We start from the raw sequence: 18252 nt of genomic DNA on the forward strand, positions 1-18252 counted from the left end.
TGGTCAAGCCGCTCCTCTTCACCGTGGGGGTAAGAGGCTCCCGCGGGCCGGGGGTTGCGGTGTCCAGCCGGGGGGCAGTGGGGTCGGGAGGGAGCCCCGTCTGTCAGCGGTGCCTCCGTTCCCGTTAACGTGCTGGCATTGCTCCGGGCTGAGCAGCTGGGAGCGGCGTGTAACGTAGGGCCGGGGCGAGCCTGGCGTCCTCAGCCGCGGCCACGCACGGGCCGCCCTCGGGCCGGTGCGCTCCGTTTGACTTTATCCGGTGTCGCCCAGTTCACAGGCTCTGCCTTCGCATCCGCCGCCATCTGGCAGTATGAGTCGCTCAAGTCGCGGGTCCAGACCTATTTTGAGGAAGCCCGAGCAGACTGGTTGGATAAAATACGGCCGCAGAAGCGGGGGGACTTCAGAAAGCAGGTACACGGAGCCTGGCCTGGCCTGTTTGCACACGGGTGGGTCCCTGCAGAAGCATAAAACACGACCGCGTCTTTCCTCTGGTGTAGGCACATCTGCGAGCACCACTGTACAACAGATGCTTGCCCGGTTTGTCCTGATTTTTGACTTGGAGAAGTAATAGGCGCTCAGCAAATTACAGTAGATACATTTCACTAGGAGAAAAGCTGGTACAATTAGTTCTCAAAAACTGTAACTTACAATATCACCGCAAAAGCTATACTGGAGAAAAATACCTTCTTCACCCTGAAATGCAGGGAAGAGAGGTCAGTAGTAGCAGTTTCCTTATCTAAACTAGGTGCCTTTTACTCTTTCACTATAAAAAAAAAATTCTGTTCTTGCTCAGTCTGAGTGTTCTCAAAAGTGACCATGAACTCTGAAAGCCAACAGAGATAGCTTAAATTCTGAAGCAGAAAAACCTTTTAACACTCTGGGCTTCTGAAATGCATTCATATTTTCCACCTGTATTTCACAAATACGAGGGTTTAGAGGGGTTTTTTATTTATGAGAGGCGACATTTCCGTACAAATACTTTGGACTTTGGGCAGTAAAAACAATGCAAATACTGCAAGATTTGGTATAAATGTAGTTGACATCCCAAAAGGTGTCAGCCATTTAGTTTTCAATTAAGTGTATTTGAAACTAAACATGCATGTATGTTTTACATTTGTTTCAAGGTTACTTCTGTGGCTTGCAATAGACCAGGCTTGATTCCTCTTTCAGGTCTGCTTGTCCAAGGGAAGTAGGGCTGAGTGTGGAGCTGGAGAAGCACGGGGGTCTGGGTAGGACACAGAGGAGCTGTTTTTGTAATGTGTGTTGTGCGCACTGTGGTGGTACTTCCAAAATGGGCACGTGTTGTGGGTTAACCCTGGTGGGCAGCTGTGCACCACACAGCTGCTCATCACTTCCCCCACAAACCCCCAGTGGCATGGGGGGAGAGGAAAGGAGGAACAAATGCAAGAAAACTTGGGGGTAAATATAAAACTAGTAAGTGAAGGATAAGTGGGAGAAGAGAGAAGAAAGCAAAACAAGGGATGCGAAGGCAATCACTCACCATCTGCTGTGGGTAGACCAATGCCCAGCCAGTTCATGAGCAAAAGATGCCTAAACCCCCTAAAATCCCGTCTTTTCCCTTTTATTGCTGAGCACGACATATGGTAGGGAATATCCCTGGTTAGTTTGGGTCATCTGCCAGGTTGTGTCCCCTCCCAGTCTGTTGCACACCCCCAGTCTATTCACTGCAGGGGCAGAGTTAGAAACGGAAAAGGTCTCAATGCTGTGCAAACACTGTTCAGCAAAAGCTAGAAGCATAAAACACGACCGCGTCTTTCCTCTGGTGTAGGCACATCTGCGAGCACCACTGTACAACAGATGCTTGCCCGGTTTGTCCTGATTTTTGACTTGGAGAAGTAATAGGCGCTCAGCAAATTACAGTAGATACATTTCACTAGGAGAAAAGCTGGTACAATTAGTTCTCAAAAACTGTAACTTACAATATCACCGCAAAAGCTATACTGGAGAAAAATACCTTCTTCACCCTGAAATGCAGGGAAGAGAGGTCAGTAGTAGCAGTTTCCTTATCTAAACTAGGTGCCTTTTACTCTTTCACTATAAAAAAAAATTCTGTTCTTGCTCAGTCTGAGTGTTCTCAAAAGTGACCATGAACTCTGAAAGCCAACAGAGATAGCTTAAATTCTGAAGCAGAAAAACCTTTTAACACTCTGGGCTTCTGAAATGCATTCATATTTTCCACCTGTATTTCACAAATACGAGGGTTTAGAGGGGTTTTTTATTTATGAGAGGCGACATTTCCGTACAAATACTTTGGACTTTGGGCAGTAAAAACAATGCAAATACTGCAAGATTTGGTATAAATGTAGTTGACATCCCAAAAGGTGTCAGCCATTTAGTTTTCAATTAAGTGTATTTGAAACTAAACATGCATGTATGTTTTACATTTGTTTCAAGGTTACTTCTGTGGCTTGCAATAGACCAGGCTTGATTCCTCTTTCAGGTCTGCTTGTCCAAGGGAAGTAGGGCTGAGTGTGGAGCTGGAGAAGCACGGGGGTCTGGGTAGGACACAGAGGAGCTGTTTTTGTAATGTGTGTTGTGCGCACTGTGGTGGTACTTCCAAAATGGGCACGTGTTGTGGGTTAACCCTGGTGGGCAGCTGTGCACCACACAGCTGCTCATCACTTCCCCCACAAACCCCCAGTGGCATGGGGGGAGAGGAAAGGAGGAACAAATGCAAGAAAACTTGGGGGTAAATATAAAACTAGTAAGTGAAGGATAAGTGGGAGAAGAGAGAAGAAAGCAAAACAAGGGATGCGAAGGCAATCACTCACCATCTGCTGTGGGTAGACCAATGCCCAGCCAGTTCATGAGCAAAAGATGCCTAAACCCCCTAAAATCCCGTCTTTTCCCTTTTATTGCTGAGCACGACATATGGTAGGGAATATCCCTGGTTAGTTTGGGTCATCTGCCAGGTTGTGTCCCCTCCCAGTCTGTTGCACACCCCCAGTCTATTCACTGCAGGGGCAGAGTTAGAAACGGAAAAGGTCTCAATGCTGTGCAAACACTGTTCAGCAAAAGCTAGTAACATTAGTACTGTTTTAGTCAGTCTAAATCTAAAACACAGCACCATGTATGAGCTGCTGTAAAGAAAATTAACTCTATCCTAGCCAGGCCCAGTGCAGCATGCTTTCTTGCTCCTTGTATATGAACTGCAGGTGAGATTATGATTGCCACTTAATATTTTAAATAATTTTGGTTTTATACTTTTGTTTTCCTTCAAAACCTGGAGGGGAAGATCTGGTGATTAGCTATGCAAAAAATAACCCAAAACTGCCCTGTTGTTAATAGGCTTAAACTCCTAATCCCCATCTTCAACTGGTAAGTTCTATTTTTAAAAGTTCAGGCTCCCCAGAGAGCTTCTGAGGGCATCTACTACTTGTATTGTAGAAAAATCATGTTTGTTTAGTGTTCTTATAACTGGAGAACTTTGTAGGAAATGCTCATATCTGTATCCTGTGCCAGAGAATTAAACAAAAAATGCAGTGAAGTTGTTACTTTGATATCAAATAGTGATTATTTGTTTCATACAGCATTACTTCCCCCCACCCCCAACCTACAGATCATTTTTATGACATTGTCCCCAACAATATGGTTGGAAGGTCATTGAGCTATCAATAAAATATTTGTCTGAAACGATTCTGAAAGCTGAGGAAGGGAAGGGGGGGTGGAATTTGTCTGTGGGCTGACTGCGCTCAAAATAAACTTTTTCAGGGGTTTTATACTTGGAGGAGGGCTGGGTGAGCTGGACGCAAGGGGGAATGGATTCCACATCTTGTGAGCCACCTCTGCAAAAGTGACCCTGGCACAAAAGTGGAATCTCTCAAAGGTGGGTGGTGTGATGTTAGCATTAGGGTGACGCTTAGTCAAGGTAGGGTTTATGCTAACTTTGGCCAGTCAGCTGAAGTAAGCATTGTGGGCTAGATCCTTGTTTAGTACAAGCAGAGCGTAAAAGGATATAACCCCATTCTTTTTGAAGCAACTCTTCATCTCTGTTGGGATATTTTATGAAAAGTAAGGTAGATAACTATTCTTGAGTAAGGAAATGCCAACTTGAAAAGCTAAACCAATCAGAATTTTAAAAGTTTGAAACCAATTTAACAGATTTCAAAGAAATGCTTTCCATTCTTAAAAGGGTAGAACCTTGTGTGACTGTTGTTGAAATTGCAAATACTCTACAGCAGCACTGATGTGCAACAATTCCATTTCAGGTTAACAGATGGTGGAATAACCTGACTGAGGGTCAGCGGACTGTGACAGGTTTGTGTTAGCTTACAAGTATTAGACATTCACAGGAAAAGAAATATGGCAAACAGGTACAGTATGTTAAAACAGATGGCTTTCATATCACGTTTAGGTTGTTAGGCACAAAGCATGTGTAAACTTACACCTGCACATACACTATTTCTGCTACACTTCCTTCTCACTATTTTTTGTATGCATTAAAAACATTCCTATGCACCTGTGTGAGAGTGTGGAGGATTAGCTAGAATCTTCCCCTAGCAACATTTTTCTTGGGAACTGTGAAAAACAGCAACAGCTTTTAGAAGGAATATGAGGATGGATTCCACTGTTACGTGGAAATAAAACTCCCTGATATTTTTTTGCTCTTTTACATGTTGCAAAGAAGAAGCCACTATCATGTGAGCTTTCCTTTGGTTGTGATGTCGTTGTGATTGGTTAGCCTAACATCACTTGAAAGCCCCAAGGTAAATGTAATGTGTGGAGAGAAATTGATGAGAACTTGATCAAAATCTAACAGAAGTAGCTAAGCCATATCTGCTTCTATATATTCTACATGCTAACAAATCCTGTCAAGAATTTTTGTACGATGCTTTGAATTGCTCTTCAACATGTAAGCCAAGTCACGATACAGATACAAGTATTGTACTGGGGTGTGGGGGGGTGAAGATTCGTATTTGGTAGTCCGTAGAGCATTCCTCAACATTGAGTTAATCTAACAAGCAATATAAATTCTAGCTGGTAGACCCTGAGCCATTCGGATACTTAACCCTGATTGCCATAACATGGTTGGGCTTCCTGCACTGAAATTGCTGAGAGTTCTGTAACATCTTGGTGTAGTGTGCAGGGAAAATGTTTCCTCTAATAAAATAGCATGGTGGAATAGAAAGGAGTGCCAAAAGAAGAGATCTATTAACATTTTGGTTCTGGGAATTACGTATCATAGTTTTTCACAGTTCTTACATTTTGTGGCAAACTTTAAATAGAGAATAATTATGTGACATTTACCATTCTGTAAAAGAAGCGCAATTATTTTCTCCTTTAATGCTTCTAGCTATTATAAACAATTTTAAATACCTGAATGCTTGAATAGAAATAGAGAAGGTACTTTGAACAGGAAACAATAACTTTGCATCATTATGTTTCTAATTATTTACATTAACTGAAATAAAATTGCAATAGACATCTGAAGTAAAAAGCTGTGCGTTTGCTGTCTCCCAAAGGTGACTATGTCTTAGCAATCCCAGCTCAACTTTTCATGCTCAATCACTAAACAGTATCTTTACAATTACCTCAGAAGCAAACCTCTCTAGAAAATGGAGGGATTTCCCCAGAAATACATACTATATGTCTGTGTGCTTCCCCTAGCCTCCATGCGCAGTTAAATGCAACTGTGCAGCGGATCGGTGGCATTTGGGACTAAGCAGCTAGAGAGGCAAGAAATGAGACCTCTTAAGCTGGCTCTTGTTTCATGGGTTCTACAGTGGAACAGTTTAAAACCATAGCTTGAGCGTCTTAAGTACAGATTTTCTAGATTGTTGCGTTCATTCATTACATTGTACATTAGAAGTTGCAATTAAATGTCGTATTTCTGAAAGACTTCCATGATATAAATACAGCTTTCAGTATTTCTCTTTGCTTTTTTTTTAAACTCCTTATATAAAAGAAGTGGATACTGTTTTTAGTGAAATAGTGAAGAAGTACGATTCTTACAAGTTTACTTTAGAATGTTTGTTTACAGTAGGCATTATGGCATATTACATTCATGGTTTGCTTTTATGCTGTTTTTTTTCCTTCTAATAGGTATTATAGCTGCAAATGTCTTTGTATTCTGTTTATGGAGGCTGCCCGGTATGCGACGGATTATGTTTACGTATTTCACCTCAGATCCATCCTCTAGTAAGTGAACAGTAATTTGGGGGACTTCTCTACATGAGGATGTAATAGAACCTCTGGTCATACTGTAAAAGCTTTGGCACATAGCTTACTTGCAGCTCCATCACCCACATGCAATCTCAGCCATGCCCAAATACACTATTTTGGCTAGACAGAAAACACTTCTAGGAGAAAAAAGTTAGGAACAATGGATTAAGAAAACAAACCTCACTGGTGCTTTTCTAATTCTGGCCTTTTACTGCATCTAGCAGGATGCAGCTCCTGCCTTTGTAAAAATGAAGAGGCACTTCTCTAAGTAATATTACTATGCTTTCCCTGGACAGAATGCTAATCGTGCCAGTCTTTGGGAAGGAGGAAAATAAATCATACTGTGTAATGCCATTCAAAAGCTAGTCCCAAATGTGGGGTGGGTTTTTTTTTCTTCCTTTAATGTTCTGTGGGATGCAGATAGAACAGTCAGTCACATGCATGTGTGCTTTCATCAATAGACAAGCGTTAGTCTGTATGTTATGTACAGAGTCGTTGTTTCAAAGCTGTGCTTTGGGTCACATCAAAAAATTTAAAAAAAAAGCCACACAGAAACACTTGGCTTTCCCTGTGTGTGAAATGTTTTGAAGAGGTTAACTTAGGACAGCAAGTTACTAGTATTTAATGGCAGAACAATTACTTTTCATTTCTACAGTAGAGCAAAGAATTAAAAGGATGAGACAAACATGCATTAGGAGAGTACTTTCTGCCATCCTCTTAATTTCTGCTGAAAAAGTGGAAACTAATTCCCCACACACTCCAAAGCTAAAGATAGGGGTTATCCAGATCTGAGCATCAGTCACCCCAAACACTCCTGGTTTAAATAATGTTGACCTTTAAACCTGCTAATTGGCTTTTTTCATTTTTCAAGGCTGCTGTCGCAGTGAGGAGAGCTAGCAGCTTCTTGAAAATGAGTTTTCCTTTATGAGTCCATCTCTTAGCAAAACAATTTTATATAGATGGTCATATAATATATTAAAGATCTTTCACCATATACAGATGTAAATCTCTTTTTTCCCTTCCAAAGCATAGGAGACGTGTTGTAAGATAAATGTTTTATATGAAGAATTCCCCAGTAGGTAATTAAGACTTTCTAAAGTAGCTGTTTGTACAGCTTGCATATGTCTGGGGTATGTGTTCTACCTTTCAAAAGGTATTGCATGGAATTTGAAACTTGTTACATTTCTGGGTTTATTACATAGCTTGTATTTAAGAATTCTAAACATGATTAGCCTATAGTGTGTCTTGATAAATTCCTAGTCTGCATGACATGTAAGTTAAAGCAAATTAAGACTCTGACTTCTTTTTTCCCCCCATTATTTTTCTCTTTTGTAGGAGCCCTGTGTTCTCCCATGCTGCTATCTACGTTTAGTCACTTCTCTCTATTCCACATGGCAGCAAACATGTATGTGTTATGGAGCTTTTCTAGCAGCATTGTCTCTCTTCTGGGATGTGAGCAGTTCATTGCAGTGTATCTTTCTGCTGGTAATGTTAAATACATATATATTTACAACACTTTAAAAATATATATTCATGCAAGTAAAGTGTGTGCATGGTTCATAGATGTATGAAGACAGATGGCCATCATACAGAGCAATGTGTGGGACTGAACTAACTGCAGTATTTGTTTGCTGTCGTACAGGATTTTGATAGGTTTAGGATACTTGTCTTCTAAATATCATCACGATACAAGTATCTGGCTTTAAGTCATGCTTAGCTACTAAAATTAAATAGCACTTAATACAGTCTCATGGGAGTTCTGTGGGAACAGATGATAGTTCAAGTTAAAACGAACATAGCTCCCCTTCCCGCCCGTCCCGTCCCCCCCCCAGACAAACAAGCCAACCAACCACACCACCTGCACTAGCTTCTTTAGGAAGATGTATGGATAACATTGTACTTTCTGATGCTTGTCTGCACTGCTTCCAATGGTCATTTTTCCTTTCTAGGGGTTATCTCCACTTTTGTCAGTTATGTTGCTAAAATGGCCACTGGAAGGTTTGAACCGTCCCTTGGAGCTGTAAGTATCTTGCAATATGAGAGACCTTATAATGAAGCCATTTTCAAAGCCTGCTGTATTTACCCTACTTAAAAGCCAAGAATACATTTGGGGCAGAAGAAACTAGGAAAGTTTACCAAAACCAAGGAACCAGGCAGTGATTCCTGTGTAAGAACTTGCCTATTCTTCCAATACGTTAACTCTTGCAGCAGCAGCCCAGAACTAATGCCACTTAATGCTAATAGCTTGTAAATGAGTACTTAACAGTAGGACCTCTTGTCACGGAGCAGATAGTTCAGTTCTATAACTTACACAATTATGCAATAACATTTATGAAGTATCACTGTCTTCTCTACTTGAAAATAGAATACTTTAGAAAGAGATAATGTAATCGGACAAACAAAATCAGCATGTGATACTAGTGGAAGTTGTAGGGCATGTTGTGCAGAAAGGGCAGCACTCCTGCCAAAAGTCTCACAGTATGAAAGATGGGAGGCAGGCTGAGGAGGTGTGGTTGTCTGTTCTTTACAAGTATTTTTAGTAGTAGAACATTTTAAAACACTTAACTTACTGTAAGTTTGAGGCTATAACTTAGCCATTTGCCAAGTTTTAGAGGCTTCTTAACTTACTTTACTAAATAATCTTGATAAAAGCCAAAAGTCAGATTCTTATTTCTCAATTGGAATGAAAAAAATCCTGTTGAGCAGTCTCCAAGTTAGAATTTTTGGTAGTGCTGTCTAGGTATTGTCCCTTTATTGTGTGAATAAACTGTATCTAGAGCAAGTTACTTTCCATTGGTCTTACTGATCTGAACGTACTGAAATTGCCACACATTGCATTAGTTTACTGTATTCACAGCTTTTCCATTGAAATGTTTCATGGATACAAAAGCCCATGGTCAGTTTAGAACAGGCTAGGGAATTGCTTGTTTTATTGACAAAAGATTTCTTGTCCCTGTCCATCTGTTATTTTCCTTGTTTTGGTACAAGCTTCAGAATGATTCCCTTCATCAAAGATGTCTGTTAGATTGATACATTTTAGATTTCTAGGGTTTACTGGGGAAAAAAGCACATTAACAAATTGTTATCTTAAAAATGGGGGGGGTGTGTATTTCTTAATTATATAAGAGCATGAGGGGTACTTTTTCCAGTATTTATCATTTCAAATATTGAAATTAAATAATGGTGTCTTGTTTTATTTTTATTCTGAACTTTGCTGTGGTGCTTTCTACTTTGAGGTTTACCACAGGGTTGCATTTGAAAATAAAAGCCAAAAGGAAAATGGGTTGACATGCAGAAAAATAACTTTTCCCTTATGTAACAACTCAGCTTACTTTCATGTATTTCAATGTATTTACAGTCAGGAGCTATAATGACTGTCCTTGCAGCCGTATGTACCAAGATGCCAGAAGCAAAGCTAGCCATCATATTTCTTCCAATGTTCACATTTACAGCAGGAAACGTAAGTGCCTTTGAACTTCAAAGAATTCCTACTCTTAAAACATTTTCCCCTTACCTCTCCAGTATCAGAGCATGTGTCCTCTTCGTTTGTGTTTCTAAGCTGTTAAATTTATTTTGAAAGACAATACAGGTCATGGAAGTCCTGGAGACCAATTCTGAATTGTTGCAGTATGGTCATTATGCAAGTGTGTAGTGAATTTAGAATTATCTTAAATTCCATCCTCCAGGGGTCTGTTTCAAATCTGATACTAAGAGGTGAAAGAAGTTGGGAGGGACTTGGGTTCACGGATCTGAGGAAACATGCATACATGTAGTGTTCTTTCTGATGGGTGATACTTTTTATAGTGGCATTTGTTACAGGCTAATCTAATACCGATACACTCTTTTTGAAGAAAAGCTTATCAAGGTAGGAAAAACAGAATTTCACTTATCAAAGGAAATAACATTCCAGCCGTGGAGGAATATCTGCCTTCTCATTTGGATACCATCTTTTTGATACTTTTAACAACACCCTTGGGATTAGAAATATACTACTGAGCCTTTTCTTTGTGTCGTACCAGGACTCCTTTTTTGTTTCATTAAGTTCTTTTAAGTGCATTCACTACCCCATTTAAGAAAAGCTTCTCACATATACCTTGACTTGCTTTAACTTAATCATCTTTGATCCACTACTTAAAGTTGTTTTACTTAAAGCAGTTAAGCTTTGTCATTTCAAGATCATGAGATCTAATTTTTTTTAATAAGTGAAGTTTACAGATTTGAACACATGTTCTTAGATGTAGCCTTTGTGTTTTTCTTGCCCTTCTGCTTGAGTGGACCTGTTTTTTCACATGCTACCCTCTAACTGTCTCTTTCATAAAAAAAGATGGCCAGGCTAGAAATATTGGCAGAGCCACAGAGAGCGATACCATGAGGAAGTACTCATTGCAACAGTAAAACAGAGCAGCATTGGCTATTGCAGTATAAACGCTGACATAATTGTAGCCCTACTACATAACTGTCTTTCTAAACTTTGTGTACTCCTTTAGCCTACCTTACACATACTGTAATCAGCTTTTAAAATAAACAAGCCAATGTAGCAATATAGCTGCTATTCTAACACATATGGTTAAGGAAAGAAATCCTGCTTAAAGTAACATTTCATCCTAACAGTAAATCTGTTGGTCTTTTTGAAACGAGGCATTTAGTAAGATTTTACATAATTACAGTTATGGTGGTTTGTGTCTCCTGAGGATGGCATACTGTTGCTCATGCTGTTTCTGGCCATGGAGCTGCTCACTACCATCCTGATTTTCTACCTTCCAACAGATGTGTCATTTAGGAGAGTGTGATGATCAGTTTATATCAGATGAGATAACAGGGATAATGTCCCACATGTTCCATCCACTAGAGGCTTGTGTTTGGGAGGACAGATGCACATAAATATGTCATAATTAGTGAATGAGAGTGTTGCAATTATGTATTTTGTGGTGTCTTTTATAGCACATAGGCTTTCAAGTAGCTTTTTTTTTCCTGACCCGAATTTGAAACGTATGTGTAGCTTTAGAAATGAAGTTTGGAAGAAACAGACTATTTGAAAAGGACACATTCCTACCCCACACTGTTCTGTACCTGCTCATGTCTGTATTTTGACAGCACAGTACAGCTAAGAACCGAGTCTGTTGTTTTAAAACTTTTTTTTTTACAGTGATTGCTTTGATATAAAATTTATGGGATGTTTTTGGATCCCAAATTTTTGCTCTGTGCCAGAATATGAAACTTTGTTATCAGTGGCCATTATATGCTGTGACTGATCCTGTCTATTCCATGTTCTGTTCCTTTCCAGGCTTTAAAAGCCATAATTGCATTTGACACTGCTGGGCTTGCTCTAGGCTGGAGACTTTTTGACCATGCTGCACATCTTGGGGGAGCTCTCTTTGGAATGTAAGTCTGTATTCACCAACTTCTGTTTGTTTCATAGTTAAATTCATCCTATATTTTTTCCCCTCTTTAATTCCTCTGATCTCTGAAGCGTAGGGATTTTTTGGAAAGTTATCTTAAGTAACATTGAAGATAACTCACTGTAATCCTTGTAGTGCTATAAAATTATGTGGAAAATATTGTTAAAAGGTGCTTAGACCTGAAAGAAATTGAGCTGAACTGCCTTAGAACGATAGATTAGATGTCAGATTGTCCTGTCACCATAGCCTGGGCTGTCTGTCCTGCTCTCCCCAGCACATTGAAGACAGTCACAAGGCAGAAAAGATTCTCACAAAACACAGCATGAACAAATTAAAATAACTTCAGAATTAAACAGTTAAGAAAATTACTTTGTCTCTGTGTTTTTCCTCTAATTGCCAATTTAGAGAGATCTACAGAGTTAGTACAAGCTCAGGCCAAATTCCTTTGAGCAGCCCCTACTACTCTTTCTCAGTGTCGCTGCATTGTCTTTGTGTGGAGCCTTCCTAATTGGGAAGAACTACTAGAAACCAGTTTGTAGGAAACAGTTCTGCATTGTTCCATGTTTGAACTACATTACCTAATGAGTTTTTCCCCTTCTACCTACTATTGTGCTGTCTCAATTTGCACACTTTTTGCTATTTCTTGGCTTTGGTGTCAATAAGGAGACTGTGCAGCACAGAGTTTTTCTCCCCTTCTCTGGCATCACAAATGCATTTGGTGTAGTCTCGCTGATTCGTAACCACTTTCTGCCATGATGAATCTATATCAGCTTATTGTAATGCAGATTCACATACTAAAATAGGATAGCAGTTGCAGTAAAAATTGTCTTGAGTTGACAAGTATCTTGCCTTCCTCACCTACATATGTTCTACCTATATATTCTACTCTGGGATCATTTTGGTCACTTCATCCTAAAACAGGGCCTTTATTTAGGACATATGTTGAACGGGCAAAGTATTTTCTGTACATTGCCCCATGGACCATTGTCCACTTCAGAAAGTGGCTATATGATTTAAAGAATAGCCGATTTACCTAGCACTGGCTGATGGCTCATATAAAAGCGCTTTTGTTATTCAGGACTCAGGTGAGAAGTGAGGCTTGTGGGAGAACCTTCAACCTATTTCCATACGGTTGCTTCCCCTCCCACCTCTCCTCTCCACCGTAACTTCCCTTGCTTAGTCACTTATGTTGATATTCGTGTATCAGCATATATAGTTCTCTGAATATAAGTTAAGCTAGAACACTTCAATAGATTAAATCTTCATTTAGATATTTATAGAAGAAAATTCACTTTGAATGGAACATGGCTGTTCATTATGGGACAGTTGTATTTAGATATGAGAAAAATACTTTGTATTGTCAGTAAGGATTAGCACAAGCAACACTACTGTTCTAACAGTCTCCTAAATGGAAATAGCTTTTTGCATCTTTAAGTAGAAATCACAAGAGCATGAAATTAAAGGCATGAAAACCATTCATTCTCAGGTCTGAGACAAGCAACAACACAAAGAAGTTAACTAATTGGGAGTCAAGAGAACAAGCGGCTTACCTGCCACTGCCAGCTTCCAAGAATGTTGTTCTTTCTGCCTCAGTTTATCTTGTCTCCTATACTAAGCATTTGAGTTGCTTGATTTTCATGATCAGCCTGTTCTTCAGATACTAGTTAAAACTAACTGCAACTTTTCTCTGTATTTTCTTTCTCAGGTGGTACGTGACTTACGGCCATGAGCTCATATGGAAGAACAGAGAACCACTGGTGAAAGCTTGGCATGAAATGAGGACAAAGAACACAGGAAAAGGAGGAGGTGGAAGATCTAACTGATTCCAATCCTAGATATTCCTTATGCCCTATAGTGGTATATTACTTGAAGACATGGGATTGAATTGGTTTCAAAGTTTTTTTGCTACTCCACATTAAGCCTCTAAGGAGCTGAAGTTTCTAATGTAAACTACAGTTACGAAAATGCATATCCATAGAAAATGAACTCTTGACAAAGGTGGAACAATAAAGGTTTTTATCTTACTGCGCTCTGAGATAACAGTCTACATTACATTTTTAAAGGAGGAATAAAAAGCTTTCCAATGAAGTGACCAAAGGCTCTGTGAAAAAACTTCAAAGTGGGGTACAATTAGTTAATACTTAGGAAGATAAACATTTTTAAAACTGCAGAAGTTAATGGATCACACATCTCCCGAATATCCACCAAACTTAAGTGCTTTCCTAGAAGGCACGCGTTAAACACGTTGGACTCAACTTAAGGCTAATGCGGTGAAGTTCAGTGGTCTTCATTGTTAAAAAAATTGGATAAGCCAATTGTCTCTTTTGATCTTAAACTTGAAATACATAAAGCAATACTGGATTGTTTGCCAAAGCTTACATACTGGTTAATGGTCCAGCTTTATTTGTCAGGTGTGGCTTATTCAACTTATGTTTTTCATTTCTATCTGCTGCCAAGATGCTGTTACATCTGGTTAGAATTTACTACAATAACACTTTTCCTTTTTCATAATCACTTGCTATGGAAGAATGACTTACACTGTGGTTTTGGGTATTTTTTTTTTTACCATGAGTTACACTGCTTCCTCTATTATTTCACTGCATTAGTTTGTTTTTTTTTTTAAGTTGTGCTGTATTGTTAGTTTTGTAGGTTTTTTCTAAGAATTTTAAAACAGTAACATCTGGTTCAGAATGTGCCAGTTCTAGAAAAATATGCAGCTTCAGCAAAAATAGATGAGGTCCTCGAGATCAGCAACGCTGTAACCAGAACTAACTAATAAGATAAACCTTAGGGTACTACCATGACCAATGTTCCTATTATACAAATAAAAACAAAAATTGGATTTTGGGTATGTTGCTACTCTGTGCCTGTCCTGCAAGGATGACTACCAAGCCCTCTGCAAGGGGCTGAGGAGTCTGCCCAGATATAAGCTGGTGGGTTCAAACCCTTAACTCTTCCCTGTAGGCTGACTCAGTCAGCCAAGATGGACCAACTTGCCAACAAACACTGCATCTGCAAGAAGCAATTTGTGCCTTTTTACTTTACAGCAGTGCCTTGCAGAAAATACATTTCCTGTAGGGATAAACAATACATAATGCTAAATGGCACCAGTTGTAATAAATGGAGTAAAAAAATTGCTGTAAACTCCCTTTCTGCCACAGGCCGGTGCTCAAGTCTAAATTTTTTTCTCCCTTGGAAAATGAGACACTTGAGGCTTTGTTCCTTTAAGTGCCTGTCAACTTATACACTTAAAAAAAAGTGAAATAGTTGGAGTATCTAATAGTCCTCTGCTCCACTCCAGAAGCTTTCTGGCTTTCTGTTTCTAATCTGTCACTACATGTCCTTTCCTACTTTCTTCTCTGATACTCGGGACAAGTTTTTAGGACTTCATCCACAATGCAGCCCTGCCTGCAGCAGAGGGCCCCCCCCACACAGAGCCAGCCACAGCACTGCCAGTGGCAGGGGGCCGGGGGAGGGAAGAAGCCAGCAGCATCAGAAGATGACCACTGAATGGGCTTGTTTTAAGGGAGTATTTCATGCCAAAGAATCTCAAAAGCCATAGCTCACAACATTTTGCCTGTTGGTTTTATACCCATCTAACCCTGTTGTCTGTCCGCTTCCTTTTGGGTTTTTTCCCCTTCTCTTCCTTGCATTACCTCTTGTCCACTCAACAACTTACCTAGTCTCTTCAACACTACTGTATTTGCTGAGGGGTTTTTTTAGAGATCCTGTATGAAAGCAGCAGGGAGTAATATTGCAGGACATGCAGTGTATAAACCCTGACAGACATTATATTTTACAGGTCTAGAAGAAAAAGCCAAGGCAAAGTTCTTCATAGTGGCCAGTGCCTACCTCGAAGCGTGAAAGTCATGCCCCTGTATCCCTTGCAGGAGTGCCACCCTCATGGTCTGTTAGACCTGCTTAAGGTAGCGCAGCATTGCTGCACCCTTTCAGCTTGCAGGAAGGGCACAGATGAGCACAGAGATGCATTCAGGCTGACCCTTCAGAGGCAATGCCTGCACTCACTTCTGGCTTCTCTGAGTTGCAGGGGCTCAAAGCTCCTGAAAAGCCATCCTTGGAACTGCCAGAGAGGTTTGGAAGTCACCATCTTTTTGGTGAGTGGCTGTGGTTTGAGGGTCTCATGCCTAAGCTTCACCTTAACTTTAGGCCTAACAGCATTCACCCTTCTAAAGGCTGTTCAATACCTGAATCTCCCTCATCTGTAGAAACCGTAGAGATATTTAACATAGGTAAGGTTGTACAAAAACATAGATGTGGCCAAGCAGTGGGTTTCGTGTCCCTTTGTACCTGAGCCTTTGTGCAGCGTTGTCTGCCAAAGGTAAAGCATCTTCTCTGGTCCAAAGTGAGTTTCAAACTGCAATACTGTCAATACTCAAGTCAGTCAGACAAGGAACGGCCTGGAGTTACGACAGCTCACTAACATAAATAAGATAACTTTCTGGCAAGCAAATGCCCTTCTTGCAAAACCTGGCATCAGTACCTGCCAGTATCTGTATTTAGTCACACCTTTGAATGGTGAAGAAGTTAGAATAATATAAAAAACCCACACCAGAAAAAAAAACAACCAACCACCTAAAACAAAACTAACCACATGGAAAGACTTTTTTCCTCCCCTTTTCAAAGAGCTTATTATTGTGAATAAAAATACAATGTGGTAATTATGTGGACACTTGGCAGAGACAGCAGCTAGTGTTTGCGCAGGAAAAATAGCAGTAAGTATAAAGTCATGGTTACTCATGTAGGACACAATCCTTCATCCCTTTTCAATAGCTTTAGGAAAGTCTGCTGTGGCCTTGCTGAGTTTAAAGAATATTTCTTTTGCTTCAGTGTAGTGATCTGCTCTATTGAAATTTCATTTTAGAATGAGAACAAGCTGCCTGTTTGAGCTTTCAGCCTCCATTCCTGGCAGCAACAGCTCTTTTGCTTTCTGATGGAATGGCTTGCTTTTGTCTTACTGTTGCAGTATCTCCCTTCTCCTCCCTCCCCCCCCCCGCCCCATTTTTATCATGATAAATCTCTTCTAAATGCAGACAACTTTTTAATCTCATCCAGCCTCTTCTGGTTTCCCTGTCTGAGATAGCCTTTGTGCCAATTACATCCTACAAGCTATGATGAGCAGCTGCTCAAAGCACTCCCTGATGCTGTAGGTGGGCTCCGAGATGTGCAGTGCCAGAGCTGAACTCAGTGCTAGGAAGCGGCAGGCACAGGGAGAGCAGAGACATCCGATTTATTCTCCGATGCATTTTGCTAAGTCAGGCCTAGGAACAAGGATCAGAGCATCATTTGTACTGTGCTAGTGCTGATGATAAAGCAGATGTTCTGTTTTCTCCCATGACTGTAAAATCCATTTCTTTTTACCAGGGTAAAGTGTTGTACAATTCACCCAAATATGACTTATTTTTAAAAAATTACTATGTAGAGCAGAGTCATTAAAAAAAAAAAAAAAAAAAGCAGCAGAAAAGGAAGAAAGGTCTCCCTGCATCTTCCTAAAAGTAAAGTGATGTTTGTGGGTTTTTCAGGCAACAAATGAAATGCAGCATCCAATATCCCATATGTTATTGTGTCAAGACTTCTGTGTTGGGACCAAAACGCTGTTACCTGAAATTTCTGAGCCTCCTTGCTCTAACTGACATGCAGGTGGGGGGTGAGGGGAGTGGGTGTGTGAAATCAAAACTGCTAGCAGCACCAGCAAGTGCCAAATCGGATATTTAGGACAACAGGATCAGCTGCAAAATAATTTCTTTCTATCCCTTAATGACTGTGTTTCAAAGAGAGGCCAAGCATTCAGGGAGAGGTTCTGCCTCAGTCCGTATCCACATTTCTAGCGCTCCTCCCCACCAGAAGCAGGTGCAAATCTGGACTGAGGTGCTAATACACTACAGATACAAACCGCTGAGCTGGAATAAAGCTTTTCGAGTTCAACTGCATAATTACTTATTAGATCTCATCAGATAACCACCTGTAACTAGATTACTACATTCTAAAATGAGGTACCTACATAGTTAGCCTTTAAATAGATATTTCCTAATAGGTAGCATCTCATATTGCCTGCATTCTTCACTTTTACAGACTTACATTTCACAGTTTGGTGAAGATGCAGCTTCTTCTGCAGTAACACCCTGAATAGGGAATTGTGGAGGAGCATTATGGCCTGTAGCCACTTATTACATAAGATGTCAAATTTCCAAAGCCAGACTTATCCGTGATGTGATTCTGTCAGCTTCGGCACTTTGTGCCAGGACTGTTTGGTTTTCAACAGGAATGCACAAAGAAAAGCTGTGGTTTCCAGGCTCTGGCAAGCAGTAAATTATGTGGATAATATATTAAATATATAACAGGCGCTTGGGTTTTCGACAATAGGTAGTATTTTAAAAGTGAGATGGTTAAACCGATAATGTAAGGGGGAGGGGGGTGTTAAGCAAGGGTTTGGTTTGTGCGGGGGTTTATTTTTAAAACACGGCTATTGGGAACTAACATTGCAACGCTGCCATTTCTCATCACGATCGCTTATTTGGCGAGCGTTAGGTTTTGCACACAAATGCTTTCTCTAATCATAAATGCTCACGGCCAGCTTGAAACCACAGCTGAGCAGCACTGCCCAGCTGCAGCAGGCGACGTTGCTTGCTCGGCCGGTGCCTGCGACCGGACG

The 18252-nt window shown here is 40.4% G+C and overlaps 1 protein-coding gene across 1 annotated transcript; it reads left to right on the top strand.

Moving 5' to 3' along the window:
• Positions 1-2: 2 nt before the first annotated feature.
• On the top strand, positions 3-14172 carry PARL (presenilin associated rhomboid like; the record flags this gene model as incomplete). The annotated part of the gene is made up of 9 exons (XM_009649153.2): positions 3-29; positions 271-411; positions 4230-4278; positions 6064-6159; positions 7519-7668; positions 8133-8203; positions 9542-9643; positions 11468-11565; positions 13288-14172. Coding segments are annotated over 9 exons (852 nt in total), but the record flags the coding sequence as incomplete, so codon positions are not given.
• Positions 14173-18252: the final 4080 nt, after the last annotated feature.

The sequence above is a fragment of the Egretta garzetta genome, unplaced genomic scaffold (genome assembly GCF_000687185.1).
Source record: "Egretta garzetta isolate BGI_Z169 unplaced genomic scaffold, ASM68718v1 scaffold161, whole genome shotgun sequence".
NCBI classification, from domain to species: Eukaryota; Metazoa; Chordata; class Aves; order Pelecaniformes; family Ardeidae; genus Egretta; species Egretta garzetta.